At 27.8% G+C, this 19,522-nt stretch overlaps 2 protein-coding genes across 2 annotated transcripts in view; both read left to right on the top strand.

Moving 5' to 3' along the window:
• LOC111630570 (cytochrome b5-like) overlaps window positions 1-11,533 on the top strand; it is a 48,973-nt gene extending 37,440 nt beyond the window's left edge. The window contains exons 5-6 of the mRNA XM_023374682.1: window positions 11,064-11,101; window positions 11,169-11,533. Of these exons, the coding sequence (XP_023230450.1) occupies window positions 11,064-11,101; window positions 11,169-11,259 (129 nt within the window). The 3' untranslated portion in view covers window positions 11,260-11,533. The remainder of the gene's footprint in view (window positions 1-11,063; window positions 11,102-11,168) is intronic.
• Window positions 11,534-13,023: 1,490 nt separating this feature from the next.
• On the top strand, window positions 13,024-18,498 carry LOC111630568 (centrosomal protein of 89 kDa-like). The gene is made up of 17 exons (XM_023374681.1): window positions 13,024-13,634; window positions 13,706-13,842; window positions 13,910-14,003; window positions 14,078-14,173; window positions 14,239-14,308; window positions 14,380-14,543; window positions 14,613-14,704; window positions 14,781-14,866; window positions 14,941-15,067; window positions 15,166-15,229; window positions 15,364-15,567; window positions 16,003-16,044; window positions 16,120-16,200; window positions 16,313-16,359; window positions 16,450-16,572; window positions 17,384-17,478; window positions 17,626-18,498. The coding sequence occupies exons 1-16, from the start codon at window positions 13,575-13,577 to the stop codon at window positions 17,469-17,471; spliced, it is 1,575 nt and encodes a 524-aa protein (XP_023230449.1). The 5' UTR covers window positions 13,024-13,574; the 3' UTR covers window positions 17,472-17,478; window positions 17,626-18,498.
• Window positions 18,499-19,522: the final 1,024 nt, after the last annotated feature.

Raw genomic sequence — 19,522 nt, 5'->3', positions numbered from 1 at the left:
ATTTTATATGTCTCACTAAGTTTATTTTTAATTTTCAAACAACACAAACAAGTTCATTTTTAATTTTAGTTTGACTTTAAAAGTTATTTTTATTTCGTTTGAATTTTTGAAAATATTATTTAATTATTTTTTTGCAAAAAATTTGCTGAACTTTGGAGATATCATTAACATAAATATAATTTTTATGGATGTTAAATAATAAATGGTTTTTTGTAGGTCCGCTGCTCGTTTAAACTCAACAGTTTGTACAATATCCGCTATTGGTATAGATTTGACCAACCCTGTCATGACATGAGTCGGTGATGATGTTTTACTGAATTATACAAGTTTTTTTTTAGCATGTTGCAATTTTTTTGCAATGATATCCAAACTGTAGGAACCTGTGTTATAGGGGGGGGTCAACTGTACCAATATAGTATAAGAAATAATAATTATAGATATTCCTTGTTAACTGCAATTTTTTTAACTGCCATTTTGAAATAATGCTATTTTTATTAACTCAATCCTTGATAAAAATATTAACTCAAACATGATGATAATCAAACTAATTATAAAATTTTTAACTTACTTTACTTTGTTTTAAAATATAATGTGTCTTTTCTACTGCTTTGTCATTAACATAGAAAGTATTATTTTTACTGCCATTGAGATAGGCAGTAAAAAAAGATGATGATGAAATTGAAAAACTGATGCTAGCATTCACTGGAATGCAAGTAGTGTATATTTTATAAATATTAATACAGTTACCAGTTTTAACATTAAGTGAGAATTGGAAATTTGTTAATATTCTAACTTTGAAAAGATTTGAAAGGCTGGTTTAGTCTTCAATTCATCTTTAAGAATTGTGATACTTCTGAGCCAATTAGAAATAATTTTGTAGTTTTTTTTATGGTTTACAAAAATTTTCATTATATTTAATGTAAAACTAATTTTATTTTTATATAATGTTTTTATAGTTATCGTCCTTTCTTTAATTTCTTATTCCTGTAATGACTAGATGACCAAAGTGGTTAAGGTGTCAACTTACTGCTCTGGGATCAAATCCAGGCAAGCCAATTTTTCAGGAATTTTTCATGGGTAACCTGTCTTGGATATGTTGGGTCTTCTCCCTTGTCACTGGTTACTTCCAATGTGAAGCTGGCCAAATTCATGAGGAGTAGGGATGGAAAGTCTTATTAGTTTAAAAAATTCTTATTGCCCATAATCTCTGTTTTGTCAACTGCAGTTTAACAATCACACCATTTTTTTCAAATTCAACCCTCCATGGTTGATGAGGGATGCCTTTTTAGCAATTTCTAAGAGCTGTAATTTAAAACTATTTTTATTTATATATCTATTTTTCAAGCAGTATTTTATGATCATTTTTAAGTGGTGTTAATATACAATAAAAAAATTCAAAGTAAATAAAGTTTCCATTATTTGAACAATCATGTAAAAACTCGCTATCTTGAAATTCGCCCAGCTGATTTTCCAGAAAAAAAATGTTTTCAGACTTCCTCTAAGACCTGCTTCAGGTGAAAATTTCAAACAGATGGAACTTCTAAAGTTTCAATGTTTTAATATGTCAAATGCAGAAGAGCTCCCATGTAAATTTGAATTTAAATCTTCCAGAATTGATCAGTAGGATGCGTCCAGGTGTAAAAGTCCTAAATCAGCTGGGTGAATATCAAGGTAGTGAGTTTTTACATTATAGTATAGTCCAGTTTCTAGAGAAGTTTATTTTATTTGAAACAATCATTTTTTATTTTTATTTAAAAATTCATTTATTTAACCATTTATACACTTTATTTCTATTTGTATTTTGATTATAGATAAATTATTGTGTCGTGTGTCACATCTTAGTTATACTTTCTCATATAATATCGATGACTAAACTATTTTATTATGTGATTATCTTTCTTTTATAAAAAAATTTATCATATGATCAGTTATTTATAATTGGTCAATAAGATTATTTGCTTACCAGCTTACTCGTATTTTATTATCTAAATATTATATATATTTAAATGTTTAAAACACAACAATTTAAGTTTGTATAATTTTATAAGAAAAATATCCTGTTTTTGCTGTTATTTCATAAAAATTTGTCTTGCATTTGTTGGAATTTTTTGCTTAAGTTTATATTCAGAGCAAAAGAATTTATCAAAGTACATACAGTCAAGGAATCAGCCATACGTCATTTCTTATTTCTTATAATTTTTTTTATTCTAATACAAATTTTTCAATATATTGTTAGCAATATCTTAATTTGAAAAATTAGCAACTATAGAAATTTAGACAAAACTTCATATTTTTTAATAATTTATTTTCAATCCTTTTAGAAATGTCTCAAAAATGAACCTCTAAAAATTTCTAAAACAAAATTTCACATATAAGAAGTCTCTCTTCAAGTCTTGAATTTTTTTACATATTATATTTACAAATCTTTAAGTGTAAATATCCACTGATCCATTTTTAAGAAATTTTAGAAATGTATTCACATGTATATTTCCATTTTAAAATAGAATATATTATTCATATATTAAAAATAAGATTTTATATACTGTACAGCAAGTGTTTCATACTTTGAATTTAATTTATTCCATGAAGCCATTCAAAGTCTGAATCAGTTTTTCCTGTTAGAAATAATGGAAAGTGAATTAATGTATTCAGAGACCCTAAACAAAACCCCCTTTTGATAAACTTAAAATAGCAAATACAGATTCCATTCTAACTCAGCACCAGGGTGAAATCTAAACTCTCTCTCAAGAACCTGTGACTGGTGCTTAATGTGTTGCGGTTGACAAACATTTTCAAACATTCACACTGTTGTTCTTCAGGTCAACTGGTCAAGGAATTTCACTGAACAGAGTGTATGTTATTCTGTGGGGTCAGCTGTCATTCCGGCAAAGTAGGTCTTCCCTGACATGAGTGGTCGTGCATTGGTGGGGGCAGCTGCAGGTCAGCATCCAAGACAGGGAGGACCTACTTCGCCTGAATGACACCTGACCCCACAGAATAACATACACTCTGTCCAGTGAAATTCCTTGACCAGTTGACCTGAAGAAAAACAGTGTGAATGTTCAAAAACGTTTGTCAACCGTGACACATTATGCATTGGTTATAGGTTCTTGAGAGAGAATTTAGATAGCAAATATACATAATTTTAAGAAAAAAATAACAATTAAATACCCAAACAATAAATAAAATATGTAAATACTGTATAATAAAGGAAAATTAATTGCATATACTAGTTGCACACATGTTGTCTTCGGCATCTTAAACGTGGCTGCCAGATATGCTCACATGTACCACTTTTGTGTTTTGTGATAGTTTTTTTTTTTAATCTCAATTATCAATTTTATAGCCTTCCTCTTGTTGGACTTTGTTGCTTTCACACATTTCTCAGATACTGTGGTTAATAAATAAAGTTTATTTTGAGTTGAACAGAAAGTTTTTGCATATTAACAAGTCTCTTAATCTAATGTAGATGTATGATTTAATTATAACAGTTTGGAAATTTAGCACATTGTTAATGTGAAATTGTATTCTTTATCAGCTTATTTTATACTTTGAGTGCATTTTATCATTGAGCACACAGTTTGAACTTTGAAGCATCATTCAATCTCTGAAATAAATTTTTGTTGAATTTAGCATGCAAACTCTGAAATGCTCAGTTAGTCATTTAAAGTATGAGGTGCCACTGTACTATACTGTTTTTAAGTGTGTGCCAGTATAATTCTTAAACTTTTATGTTGCTTAAAACAAAATGAAGCACAATATAAAATTTCTTTTAGTTTATCTAAATAAATAAGTATACAATTTGCAAATCTTTGTTTATTTAAAAAAATTTTAAGATTCTCACTAAGAAAATTAAAAGAAAATAGATAAAATTTGAAAATCAGGATTTATTAAATTCATACAGAAGAATCTTTTTCTTTCTCTGCTGAAAGGTTAAATTCAATAAATTAAATGCAGAGAAATTAATATTTTGGTAGCATTTCTTTTTATATATGTACTGAAAATGCTGCATTATATACAAGCATAATGTATTTCAAAAAATTTTATATAATAGACATTTTATAAAAATTTGGAAGAGAAAGAAAAGACAAATTATTTATTTAAAAATTCCTTTTCTGTTACCTATATTCTTGTAATTTCATATAAATATTTTTAAATTTGGACATTAAGAATTATATAAATAAGATAGATCTTACCCGTATTTGAAGATATAATAAATTATTATTACAAATTTAACAGATTATAATGAGTGCATTGAAAGAAATATACTATTAACTTTAAATATTTTAATGTAGATATGGTTAATTCCTATTATATAAAAGTTAAAGTTACTATTTAAAATGAAATGCATTTGATTTTTTGATATGCATGTGATTGTTCTTGAATACAATACAGTTTAATAAAAAATTTAAAATAACAGTGAAAGTTCTCTAGAAATGATTATACTGTATTCATAATATCAAAATACTGGTTTTGTTTGTGTATGTGCTAATATGTACAATTATGGCTTGCTACTAAATATTTTGGCTCTTACTAAAGATTAATTCTGATTTTAAATTGTTTGTTGTGTTTCCTTTGGATAAATTTCTACATTAAACTGTAAAAATTATATTTTGTAACTAAATAATAATGGAAGTGTAATTCATTAAATTCCTACTTTAATTACTAAAGTGAATTATATAAAAATTCATTTGATATGTTGTTATATAATTAATATAACAAATATAATGGTAATATCAAATATTTAAAAATTGTTAAATAGTTTGCATTTCTTATTTTTCATCTTATGAGTTTATTTGGATTATAATAAATATTTAAATTAAAGCTGTCTTTATACTCTTACAATATTGTTTCTGATAAGTTTTTTGCTTATAATCATTACATCATTGTGTAATCATAATTGCATGGAACTGTAAAAATTGTTTGCTGTGTAAAGGGAGATCTACTTTCCTATTCTGAATATTGAGAGAGTTTTTATTTATATCATTTTGAATCTTTTTAAAACTTATTAATGAAAATTGTCAAATCTAATGCAAAAATCTTCAAAGTTAACTTTAATTTCAGATATTTAATAATTTAGCATTATGCTAGATTAAAAATTTTAAAGTACATTTAGAACTTTTTAAAATTTCAGCTTGAATTCATAAATCAGCTATAGATAGTATTTATAATAATCTTCATATAAATAGAAGAAAATATGTAATTAGATGACTTGCAACATTTGAAAACTTATCTAATATTCCTATTGTTAAAAATTTTAATTTATCACAATGTCAAAGATAATGTAAATGTAAAAAATTATCATTTAAAGCTTTGATAAGTAGCTCATGTATTACTTGTATATTTAATAAAGATAATTATATTATTCAGAGCTTTTAACTTTTTATAAAATTAATACCATTAATAACAAAATTTTTATACTTTAATAATTCTTAATTTACTTTAGATTTATTTACTGATTTACTTAAAAATAAATATTTTTTTGTGTTTAAATTAAATAATAACTAATTTGTATAATTATAAATTTATTAAAATATCATGCTCATGCTATTTAACATAATTAGCTAAAATTACTTAATTGTAATACAATAGTTAAGCATTATGAATAGTAGATATTGACTCTTTATTGTAAAAATACATTATTAAACAATGAAAAGATACTGTCAAGCTTATGAGAATTTTTATAAAGGAAATAACATTTAAAGTTATTAAAATTAATGACAAAAAATTTGAAACGAACTAAGTTTATTTTTATAATAAAACCAGCATTTATTCCAAAATTAAAATTTTAAATTAAAATACTTGATTCAATTCCTGATCAGATAAATAGTTTTGAGTTCTGAAAAATTGATATAAATTAAAATTAAATGTAATTATTACATTTTTGTTACTATTACTGAAAAGTATTGCGCACACTACAATATTTTGTTTAAAAGTTCATTAATAAATACTTTTTATAAAAATATGAACAATATTATAAAAATAAAAATTTTTTGTCATTTTTAGAATATTTGTCTAAAAGTGTCCTTTCAAATCATTTTGAAACTGTATATTCAAAAAGAAATGTCGTCTTAATTGATTGTGCTGCATTCTGCCCTGATGATCATTTAATTTTCAGTTAGTTGTAAATTTTAAGTGTTGAAAATGAAAGAAAACTAAATTATATAGATAAATTAAGGTAACTCTTGCAGATGAAAAATATCAAAAAAATTATATTGTATTTTTTATAGTCTGTTGTGCAGTAATGTAGTATATACTAGTATAATATATTGTAATGTAAATTGTATTTTCTGTTAAAATATGAGAGAAACTTTAGGATATAAAACATTATTATTGTGAAATAAAAAAAATATGATAAATTATCATACATTGCCAGATACATTGCTATACATAATGTTTTTAACATGTTATAAGAATTATCAGTTATATTGGCAATAATCATTTATTTTTTATCTTCTATGGCATTATGCATGTTACAAAAGCTATAAGTAGATGATTATTTTTTAATTCATTAATTTTAAATAAGAATTGTTTTTACATATAATTAGGTATATTTTAAAATTTTAGTTTTAGCTTGTTTTTTATTTCTAATAATTAAATATAATTGTTTGATATTAGATTATAGTTGGTTTTTTCATTGTCACTTTAATTTATAGACACATTCAATTTTTGAAAAAATTAAACTTAAAAAAAAAAAGAGTTAACGAGAATCAAGCCTAAAGTAATATAATATAGTGAAAACTGTCCTGAATGAGTTTTTTAGGAATGGAAGTTTTCTCCATAGAGGAATTTTTCAGGAATTTTTTCCATTCTTGAAAAATTCTCTCCCTTTTCTTAACAAGCAACCACTAATTTATGGTATAGAAGAGCCTTGTCTTCTGATCCTAAAGTTTATAAAATCACTTTTCTGTGAATCAATGGTTCCTTAAGGCTGATTTATATGATAAACTACCACTGACGTTTTTTCACTTAAAACCACAAAATCACAGATATGTATTATTTGAACAAACTTGTGACTTATTGGTAACCTTTGTTAGACAAGTTGCAACCATATCACAGAAAATCTAATCTCAGATTTTTCATTCATTGTTGCATTGTCAAACTAATATCAACAATGAGGTCAGAATCATATGCTAGATCATATTCTTATCATTCTCAAAGTGAAATGAATGCTCTTGCATATACTATGAACAACTCTCAAGTCATATTACAGCAACATTGTGTAAACCACTAAATTGACAAATCTGTATCTTGGATGCAACAAAATATTACAGACTCGTGTGCGTGCGCGCACACACACACACACACACACACACACACACACACACACAGAGAAACAAACACACATAAAATGAAGTTTTCCAGACAACATTGGGGATTATCAGATTATTGTTCCATTTTAAAATCATGCTAATTTCTATAAATTTGGAAATTGCTTATAGCATTATTCATGAAATATATTTTATTAGGAATTAAGTTTGTCGTAGACATTGTAAGTGACCAAAGGAAGTTTAACTGTTGTTAGGGTTTATCAGGTTGCTGTCAATCACAAGTAGCATGCTTTTATATTTTTTAAATGGAAATCCAGAAATCATCCATTTGTGCTTTTGTTAATTTTATTTATAAGAATATAAACAAGATGGCATATTTCATTACTGTTCTCAATGAACTTGTGAGGTTACCACAGTAGGTGTTGACATGGATGGAATGCTCAAGAGTTTCAAAAAGTTGATAATTGGAATGATATTGTGACTGAAAACATCACTTAAACTGAGAATGATTCTCAGATGAGTAATCAAGAATGTTCTGTTGCTGGTGAATCAACTGAACTGAAATATGCATTCACATTCAAGTATTGCAGAACCAGAGAACTTTGTAATCATTTGTTGATAGAATTATTAACTCAAGTAAAGAAAGAATATGAAAATATGGTCATGTGAAATGTCTGAAAAACTTAAATATCAATATCAAGTTTATTTCAAAACTGGTATGATAGGACATAAGTAATGACTGTACAGTACATAATGCAGTAACAATTGTAAAAATGAACATGAGTTTTCAAAACCTTCACCATAATTAGTATTTAATAATTATAGTACTGCAAACATTACTGTATAGTACTTTGCATGCTTATACCCATTACACCAAAAGTACAGCACACCGTGTTTCTGTATCCCTGACAAAGTAAATTTCTTTTAGGCATAATCTCTCTAGATGGCCATTTTTGTGACAGTTTGTGATGATAAACAAAAAATTATTAAATTCTACAATAAGATAGTTATGTATCAACTACTATTTAAAATTTATGAATAAAATTATTGAGTAGAGATCTTTTATATGCCATAATTATAATAAGCTGTTACAAAACATTGTAGTACTATCTTTGCCCGACAATGTGTAATCAGTTGTTGCATTTTTTAATTCCAGTGTTTAACTTTGATGTGATGTTCAGTAATAAATGAAATATAAATAGGTTGTTTCTCCTTAGGAATATTAATCTTCAAATTATAGGTGTCTATTTTTGATGATATTTTCCATTTATTAAGTGCTAGAACATTCTTTAATAAATATTTGTTTCAGAATCCATCCCAGTTTTTCTGGTCATTTCTTGAAATGCTAACCTGGCTTCTGCAGATGTTGAAATAGATGTACATTTCAGTATCTGTCTTGTGAAACTAGGCTTTTGAAACTGTTTATTATCACATGGTGTGAAACAAGACAGTTAAATGCTAAACATTTCTGCACTTCTATATATCATAACAAAGATTTCTGGTATTCTTGATTGCAATTTTTACATATTTTAAGTTCATATTTAATTTAAGTTACATATGCAATATGTGTGTATNATAATGTACAAGTACAATAGACTAAGAATTTCATCATATTGTTTCAACAAATATTACTGACTCAAATAAATGCAAAAACATAAAAACAGTATTTTATTCATAATAAAATAACAGAATTCACAATAATTTAATTTTATTTAATTTACAAAAATATTCAGAAAGAATTGACAAATCTCTTATTGGTATTATTACAAATGTTAAGAAATGAACTGATATGCATTTACACTATTAAGTGAAATTTTCTGATGAAACAGGTAATGTTATTTTTGAAGAAAATATATTTAAAATTTTGAAATAGTTTTAAAAATGAAATCTTGCATCAACTATCTAATGAATGTATTTCTATCTGTTCTGAAACTATTATAATTGTTGATTTTTTATTATTCAATAAATATATTTTGAATTAAAAATAACATTTATAGCAAAATGGCCTCTCTGCATTAAAAATTATATATATGTGTGAAAAAAATTAATGTTATGTTTAATCTCCTGTAAAATCTCAAGCAGATTTCTTTGTCAGGTTATTATTTAAGCTTACTATATTTATGACAAAAAATGAAAGACAGAACACAATGTGCTGATTTGTCTGTAATTAAATTTAAATGCTTTTATAGTTTAACACTGTTTTCAGGACATGTTCATCATAAAATTTTATCTTTCCATACTAATTGCATAAAAATTGGCATTTGTCATAAGATTTGTAAAATGTACAGTACTTCTCAATACAAAAAAATTAAATAAAAAGCAGAAAGTTGTAAAGTTTTGTTTACTAATTTGTATTATTTAAAAGTATTAATGTAAGAAAGAAGTTTATATAAAAATTTTCATATTATGTAAATTGGTCGTTTCGTTTCTACATAAAACTTGTGAAAATAAAGAATACTCCAGCAAAAAATTAAACCGAATTGTTTTTTAGCAGTAAATTTTTTAAGTTTAATTTTTTGCTGAAGAAAACGATTAAACTGATATAATTGCAGGTGTTTTAGTAAATATAAAAGCCAGTCAGTTGTAAAGCGTGTGATGTAATTAGAGTAAGTTATAGCATGAAAAATTTTTCCGGAACCGCCAGTATGTTTAAAAACTGTTATAAAAGTTGTGGGCTCATAAGTTGATTTGAGATCTTATACGGAAATGCAGAACATTGCCCCGAGATTTTTTATGACTAAATATTCTATACAATCCATAAAATACAGTATAAGAGCACAAGAGAATTATCTTCCATCCCATAATCGTTTTCGAGATGTTTCAATTTTTAACTCTGTCTTGCAAGCACTAAGACGTCCTTTCCTATACTCATTACAGGTTCGGGCAAACCCATAGTGGAAAGGCCTAAATAATGAAGGGCAGGGGCCCGACATTCATAAAAACCCGGAAATTTTTGAGTAGATTGATCCAACCTACTCTACCCATAAAAATTTTTGAACTGACTAGAATTTGGGCATATCGCAATGAGTCTATCTGACTATAGAAGACTTGTTTTCATTCCAAAGTGTTGTTTTGTATTTAATAGTTTCGTCGTAATTTCGTATTAAATACAAAATTGCTTTCCGATTGTCAACGCTCTTGTGTTCAATTTTACTTTCCCGGCTCTGTTATATATATATATATATAACAGAAGGAAAGTATGGCGATCGATCAAAAATGACCTCCCAAGATTTTTAATTTTTGAACCCCGGATCTTGAAACCAATACTGTAAATGAAAAAAATTTTGTTCTCCTTCTTTGAAGCTTATATGGTAACTGTGTTTTTTTTAACGAAAATTTCTGAAATTTTGCAGGGAGGTTTGATGCTATTAAATTTTGGTGGTCAAAGGTTAATGACTATTTTATTCGTTACTAGCATTTATAATATTTTTATAGTTCATACCTACCCTCAAAATTAAGCTTTTTGCCATTTTCATAATAATTAAAAATACAATATTTTATTTTAAAAACTTTTTATAACAGATAGCTCCACACGCAGTTTTAAATGTTGCCGGGAAAGTTAAGCTACTCGTTGCTGGATTCTTGTTTTGTGATGATGAAAATAATTCTGCATTAAAAATTTAATATTCACAAAATATTTTTTCTTTTTCTAATAAATCATGCAATAAAAATTTTATTCTTTATTTTATCGATAAAATTTCAGATAATCTTTTTTAATTACTTCCATTAAAATATGATTATTTCTGATAAGTTTCGTAATTACTTAATCTATATTAAAATTATGAATTTCAGGAGAAAATTCATTGGCCTTCAAGTTCCGAAGACGAAAGGTAAGATTTATATTATTTAATGAAGTGATTTTGTTACATAAAATAACCTTCGAATTTATATTTACAGTTCTTGGAAAAATTGGATCATTCCCATTGTCGTCGCTGGAGTTGCCTCAATATTATATCGTCTTTATCTCAGTTATCACAGCTCTCTATAAAAAATGGATTAGTCATTTCTATTTTGTAAGGGACCCACGGTTGTTCGATTCAATTAAATCAACATTACATACCTTCTAATAACAAATATCATTTATCTATTATATCGAATTTATAACAATTATATATATCATGTATACTTTTATTACTCATTTCCTTGATTTATATAGATAATTGTTAAGTTTTATATTAAAAATTCCAGATTTAAATAATGCAAAAAAAAAAGTTTTAAGGAATGCTTAGTCTCAAACAATTGTTTGGCTCTCTGCAAATCATCAAAGTTCGAATATGTGGCCTTGCTATAAGAGATAAATGTAGTTTAAATCAAATGAATATGTAATGACTAAGTATTAAAAAAACTAGCCATAACAAGATGTTTATAATAAAATTTTTATGTCAGAACTACAACAATATTTGTTTCATGTATTTGTGACAAATAAAATGTTGTATTATGGTTATTTATTTTATTTTTTTCACATTAATATCAACTTTATCCGATTACAAAATATAAAAATTACACACATTTTCGTCCGTTAACGTCCGGTCAAAAAGATTTTCCACTTATCATATTCTGCGAGCAGGTGTTCGGAAAATTGATACCTTTCAACAGAAAATCCGTCACTGTATTCAGATCAGATATACAAGGCGTAAAAACGATAAGAAGTATGTACCATCCTGCACAGAAGCCGGCAACAAAAAACGATATGAAAATTAAAATCAGGAACCATATTATGGACCATAAAAAGTTTCCTCCTCGACCAGCACCCATTTCGATGTTATGCAAATCTGTTGCAAAAAAAAACACGCATGTATAAAATTCACTAGAAATAATTTAATTTATACACAGTAAACATATTTTGAAAGTAGTGACCTCGAATAATATAAAACCGGTTTATTTCATGCGAGTTCACGGATATTCAAGAATGTCATGTCGTATAATATTTCGTGTTTAGACATCAACAGAATTATTGCACGTGAAATTGTTATATTTGCTTAGATAAAATAATAATAATAATCTCAAATAATTCTTAATTTCTGTATATATATTAAACAACATTAAAATATAATGCTGTTTAATATATATACAGAAATTTAATGTTGTTTAATATATATACAGAAATTAAGAGGACATAATAATGTCCTCTTAATTTTGTAATCTAATACAACTTGTCAACCGGATAAGTCACAGGATCTCACGTGATGAACTTTTTATACTCTAATTAATGATAAATTATTCGGATTTAGAAAACATTGATAAAACTTAATAATTATTAATGGTCAAAATAAAATTTAATTAATTAAATTAAGCAACGTGCGAAATTTCTAAATGGGGAAAAAATTACTACTAATCATTAAAACTAGTTCAATGCGAATCGATTTTCAGTAGCAACGTTTTTTTTATCAGATTTGTTCATTGTTACGGAGTTTTATTGTACAAATATCATTCGCGGAAAAAGTTTAGACAGACTTTCTAACGATTTACAGTTAAGGAAGTCGCGTATACTTACAAACTAAAGTTAAGTTTCAGCATAATAATAGTAAAGTGGAGCAATACTAACCTGATGAGCGGACGACAATTTGATTTATATAAATGGAAAGAGGACCAGAGATCACACGCACTCTTTTTTAGTTATTTGATAAAGGACGATAAGTGTCGCCATAACTATTTTGTCATTCCGATAAAGTATGACACAGGCGCACACGACTCGGTTACAGCGTTCTTCCTCTTTCTCTACTCCAGTTTTTCTTAAAAATTAAAGAGCTAGTTCTGTTTTATGAGGAACTAAAATTAAAATAATTAAAATTTCCTGTTTGTATTTAAATATTTGACGAAATTAAATTTATTCGTTTAAGTAACGCTGAACTATGACGTAATCGCAATTAATGACGAAACTTCTCCAGTAATTAGGTTCGCAATTAAAACTCCTTTCGTCATTTTTTTACAGGAAATTTAATCATTTATTTCTAACTTTAATTTTTTTTTAAAGTTTTTTCATTGGAATAATTATTTAATTACAATTCTTATGTAACTTAATTAATATGTATCTTTCTTTTTATTCAGATACAAAACACGCGCCGATGTCTTTATGTCATTATATCAATAGATTAAATATGTCACAATAATTGATGATGGGTTTGAATAATTTTTAATAATATATTTATCGAAAAATAATTAAAAAAATAAAGGCTTTATCGAATAAATTAATGCCAATATTCATGCATGGCGAGTATAGGGGTAGTATGTTTGATATTGTTCCTAGAACAGATGTTACCGTATTGATTTATTCAGGTGTAGGAAAGCGTCGGTCAGGTAACAATGGAGGATCGACCAACTACACCGGTTCCTTTACCTAGAAGAAATAGGCGAAATTTAGTAGTAAGATGTGATTATTTGCTTTCCTAATGGTGAATTTTTATACCCTATTAAAAATCTAATAATTGTTACAGCCTAAACTAAAAGGCATTTTATATACAAGTACATCGCTTAAATCTGATGGTGACTATCCAAGTATAGCTTCGGCAGTTTTTAATGCTGCATGGACTGGGCAGTGTATCGGTTATCCTATCAATCCCGATGAAAGTGGGTAAGTTCGTCGATGATATTTATAATATAGTGAATAATTATGTCTAAATCTTAGCGGATCGTTAAAGGTACGCCGATATAAGAGAAACGGACAGGGAATCGGAGCCGCCTTCTCCTCCTCCTAAAAACATTGAAGATATATACGCCATCCCGCATAAAAGTGTAAGTTTTGTGGCCGATTTTATGTGAAATAATATGGAAGAAAGAAAAATTAATTCAGAATGTGATCAATATAGTCTACCGCAGACAAACAATGCGAAACGTCATTTTCGGAGCGTGCAGAAAATAGTGATATGAATTCTGATGTATCCGAAGTTCCGCAGCCGTCTTGGGTAAGTTTGGATTTCATTTATCGTTTTTATGGTTAATTTTAATAGAAGATGCACTTTTTTTCTAGCAAATACAAAGAAAAACTGTTACAAGTCAATCGAAGCAAAAATTTCGTTTAGCTGATGAAGGCGAAAGAAGTAAGATTTAGAATTATAGGAGGAGCTTGTTGATTTAACAGGATTTAGGTTATATAGAATATCTTTAACAGGATATAAAAAATTAGAAAAACGAATAAAATTAATAATGGAAGAAAATGAAAAATTACAGTCGAAAGTCATTGAACTAGAGAAGATAATCAATCAACTAAGAACGAAACTGAATGGGATTCAGAATTCAGTATCGTTGATGGATTCGAGCAAACAGAAAGAAATCGTAAGTAGTTACGTAAGCTCATTTGTATTATTATCCTGAAAAATCTGTAATCAGTTCTTGTTTACATAGAATGAGATTAAAGAATTGAAAAGCAAACTAGAATGTCAAACACAACAGAATAAATTACTTATGGAACAAATACTTCAAGCTAAGAAACAATTGTAGGCTCTTAAGAATTTTCATTAAATGTTTCTCTGATTAAATTCGAATTCTGAATTAATTGTGACTATTTACCAGAGAAGAAAATGTAATTAAAGTAAAAAAGATAGAGTTAAGAAATGAAAATAGTACAAGTTTAGGCCAAGATCCACTTCACTCGATGGGTAATTCTTGTTTTTTTCTTTGTATTTCTTTATCTAGTTGTAAATTCTGTTTGTTAATTTTTTTTTTCTTAAAGAAAGAGAATTGAATTTATGGAAAGAAAAATATAAGGAAATAAAACATAAATGTGAATACTTAGAAAATTACTATAAAGAATGGGTTCCACCACAAGAGCACGAAGCATTTGTACAAGAGACACAGACGTCGGTTATACATTATACTTTTGATTATTATTCGATTTTAAATGTTTTTATTCAATATAATTGATTTGTATATACTGTATATTTTTATTTACATTTAGACTTTTGGATAAACTGAAAGAAAAATATCAGGATGAGGTTAAAAAGTTGCAAGTTAAAGTTAAGGTTTGTAAAAAATAATCTTTGTAGAAGCAATTTAAATCAATTTAAAACAAATTAGAAAAGTCATCCTTTTCTTTTTTCCTTCCTTCCGTATATAAAAATAGGAAAAAATAATTGAAACTAATTTTTCTTTCAAGGAATTAGAAGCGCAAAAGAAATATGTAACGGAGGAAATCAATCAACTAAAACTAAAAATGAACAAATATGTTACTGATAAAGGAAACGTAGAAGAGGCATATATGCAATTATTGCAGAAATGCGAAAGATTAATCTTTCAATTACAAGAAAACTACAACCAAGAAAAAGAACTTCAAGATTTAAATTTTGGTCTTCTTCAATTGGTATTACGCTTCGATTTGGATTATCAATTTCTTTGTTGGGGCATCTTTCTTTCTAGTTTTAAGTATCAAATTGCAGCGTATTGATGAATCTCAAACTTATTTGAGATTCATCAATACTTCAACATTCGAACTATGGGTGACGTCCGGATGACTGAGCGGCTAATGTAGCTTCGAAAAACCCCATGAAATTTTCAGCGGTATTCCGACCGGATATGTCGTGTCCTGTTCCTTATCACCCGGCCGTCCCATTGAGGGATTGGCCAAAACCATAATGGGTTGCTAAAAAGGCTCTATTTGTGCCTACAGGGCGGAGAGTTAAAAAATGTATATATTCGAAATTATTGAGGGAACATGTGACATTATTAACTAAGTTGAATAATAATTACAAAATAAAAATTTACAACCAAGTATTTTTATTTTTTATTTTATTTGCAGGCCGAACAAATATCTATAGAACGAGATCAAACAATGAGAAAAGTTAGTTTTAATTTTATTACGCTTAGAAAGTTAATAAAATTGTGGAATTTAATAACAATTTCTTCATTGAAATAGTCACAAATGCAACAAAGAAATCTTACAGCTCAAGTCATTGAAAGAAGTTTGAATATTGGAAGATTGCAAGAACGTTTAAAAGTAAGTTTTTCAAATATTTTCATTCGAACGTCTGGAAATATAATTTCATTTCATTTTTAAATCCAATCTTATGATGTTAATTATTAACTTAATTTTTACTTGTCAATTGAAGGAGTTTAGAGAAAGAACCGAAGAAAGAACAAAGAGAACGGAATCTAGGTGTGTATATATCCTATACTTGTTTGTGTGTGTACTTCAACTCATATAGATGATTTGTTCAATTTTGTGAATATATATATACTTTTTTAGATTAAGGGAAAGAGAAGCCACTTGGAAGCAATTACAAAACGAATACCAGAAAGAAATGCATAATTTAAAGATTAGCTTGTTAGAGAAAGATAGAGCTTTCAATGCATTACATGATGAAAAAAGGTAAATCTAAAATTTGAATTACATAGATCAACGTAAAGTACTGTATTTTATGGTATATAAGACATAGCTTCATTTCAACACAGAATATTTAGGAAAAATATTTAGTGTATTTAAGCCATATCGCGGCTTTCACTCGGCCCCAAAATTTTTTTACTGCATTCTGATTAAATAAAAAAAATTAAAATTAGAATGCACAGTTTTATTTACCGGGAAAAAAGAAGACTTTAAAATAAGTCATTAACAATTACAGTAATGTTTTAAAATACTCAACGTATTTTAAAGTATTTATATATATGCAAAAGCTGTTAGTTTTATTGTTATTTTTTTTTACTATATATTAAGTTTAAACAATAACATTTTTATTCAAGAGTTGGGTTAGATATAGGTTACATATAGCCTACTTAAGGCTGTTTGGAGAGTTCATTAGCCATAGGTCCATAGAGGCTAAGGGAAATCGCAACTTCACATATAAGTTAAGAAGCAAGGTGATTTTTGCACCTTTTTTTTGGATTGGTCAAAAGTTGCCAAAAGCGCCTTATATATAGTAAAATGCAAATGTTTAATTTAAACAAATGAGAGAAGAAAGTTAAAATGCTTTCCTTCCTTACATTTCGAAAATATAATTTTTTATTTTTATTTTTACAAATCGAAATGTAAAATATTTAACGAATAGATTATTATTATTTTTATTTAATTAGATTTAATTTTTGTATCGATATTTTCATATGAAAAATTTTTTACTTAAATGTTAAAGTTACTTTTTTTAATGCCGTTAATTTTAAAGTATGCTTTTTTTTTTAATTTTTTGTAGCCAATTAGAACAAAATTTGGATGCATTATTTCAGTCTATAAAAAAAGATAATGATGATATGGAAATTAAATTGAGGAAATTTAATTAACTTAAAGGTAAGATTCACTTTTTTAATTGATAAAATTAAGGAAGAATTTTTGATAAATTACATTTTTATTCTTTAAGAATTCTATATAATAATTCTTTAAATCTATTTTTTGAGAAGTAAACTATAATAAAAAATTAAAAGAAAATGTTTATAGTTTTTATAAAATTCTTTCCGTAATGCGGTCACCAAGATATTCTTACTTTCACGACCAAACGAGTTAGGCCAGAGCAGTAATGCAGGTCAGATGGATAGGAATGAAAAAAGATCCGCTTTGTGTCCGCACGGTGAAGTGTTATTATACGTATAATAATAATAAACAATGATCAATCCATTTTCTTTTCTTTTTTTAAAAAATATTTCAAGTCGTTAACACTATTTCAAATGTGTTAAAATGAATGATTTTGCTGTGAATACGAATTAAAATTTCAATGAATCCACAAGAATGTTTATTATTTTACATTTTATATGTTCAAAGTGACAATCTCAACATCGAAAGTAGATGATGGTAAAAGACTCGGATATATCGATAATTTTAAATTAGAAACAACATTAGACTAAGAGTTTTTCATCGTGGGAATTCCGGACGACAACCTTGCGACTCTCGATAGTCCATCTGTAGGAACAGAAATCCCCTTCTCCCGCTTTATCAATATGTTACTCGTTGTATCTTTCAAGACGGAAAATAAGGACACACTGTCGATCAAATCCTTAAAATAGGCAATAACTTTTATGTTGAAGAATTGTTCGCGTTCATATTTCCTCCAAAGAAAAAAATAATAATAAATAAACAAAGCATTCTGCAGTGATATATTCAAATTGCTCAATAAATATCTGTCAGTAAAACGTTCTTAAATTACAATAGAAAAGCACTCGATCAACTATTTGATAAAGCAGGGGTTGCAAAGTCAAACGCAGCAAAGGGCCAGAGAATAGATTTATATTAGTGATGTAACGAATATTCGGTTACTATTCAGTATTCGGCCTATTTTTCGCTATTCGGCCGAATACCGAATATTTAATCACTATTCGGCCGAATACCGAATATTTAATCACTATTCGGCCGAATACCGAATACCTAAAAACAGGAGTAAGAAATAACAAAAACACAGTAAATTAATCATTTTGGTATTTAGATTTAATGTTATCTGGTTAGTGTTGTTTGTTTATATTTATTTATAACTTGTAACACGCACAAAATAAAAAGAGAAAATAATATTACGTAGTCACATGTATTCACAATTTATAATTACAAAGATCAGCACACGTACACGTCTATCGTTGGAGAATCCTCGCACATCTGAGGGTCTGATCCTGCCTATCCTTCTTTTTAAGCGCTCTTCCCTTTCTTTTTCCTCTATCGCTCTAGTCTATATAATACGCGCTCACGATACTTTCGATTCGTCACTTTTCCGTCGTAGATTTCCCATTTTACAATTACGTGACTCATAGCCTGGTGATAACGGAGAAAACAGACAGATAGAACGTCGGTATAAGTCACAGTTATGATTTCACAGATTCGAGACAGCTTGGTAGCCAGAATGGCCCAGGCTTCTGCCCGTGCACGGGCGAATCCTGGGGCCTTATCATTACAAGCATTTAGCACCGAAGTCTATGACAACAATTGTTTGGCATTGACGGCCGGCGAATTTCGCGCCAATAAGCTGCCTCGACTTGTTCGATTATGCTATCAACTCAATTTCATGTTTATTTTCACATTTTCACTTCGCTGTCCTTCTCTGTTCTTTTTCCGTTATTTACACGTGTAGGTCATTTCATTGTTATCCACATTTGATATCATCATTTATCACATACTACCATGACGCTCTTGTCTGTCCGCTACAACTGTCAAGAATTAACGCGATTGGCGAAGCGTAGTGACAGCGGGCCAATAGAGAGCAGGGACCTTGCCATAATGCGGTTAGCGCGCCAATTTTCGTACGTGAGTTAATCGAGCCGAATAGTTTGGCCGAATATTCGGCTACTCGGCCACGCTCCTGGCCGAATATTCGGTATTCGGCCTGAGGCCGAATATACTATTCGTTACAACACTA

Source organism: Centruroides sculpturatus, unplaced genomic scaffold, assembly GCF_000671375.1.
Source record: "Centruroides sculpturatus isolate CEXI.00-Female unplaced genomic scaffold, Cexi_2.0 scaffold607, whole genome shotgun sequence".
NCBI classification, from domain to species: domain Eukaryota; kingdom Metazoa; phylum Arthropoda; class Arachnida; order Scorpiones; family Buthidae; genus Centruroides; species Centruroides sculpturatus.
Note: the sequence above shows the minus strand (reverse complement) of the source record. Positions and strands in the feature narration are given on the sequence as shown.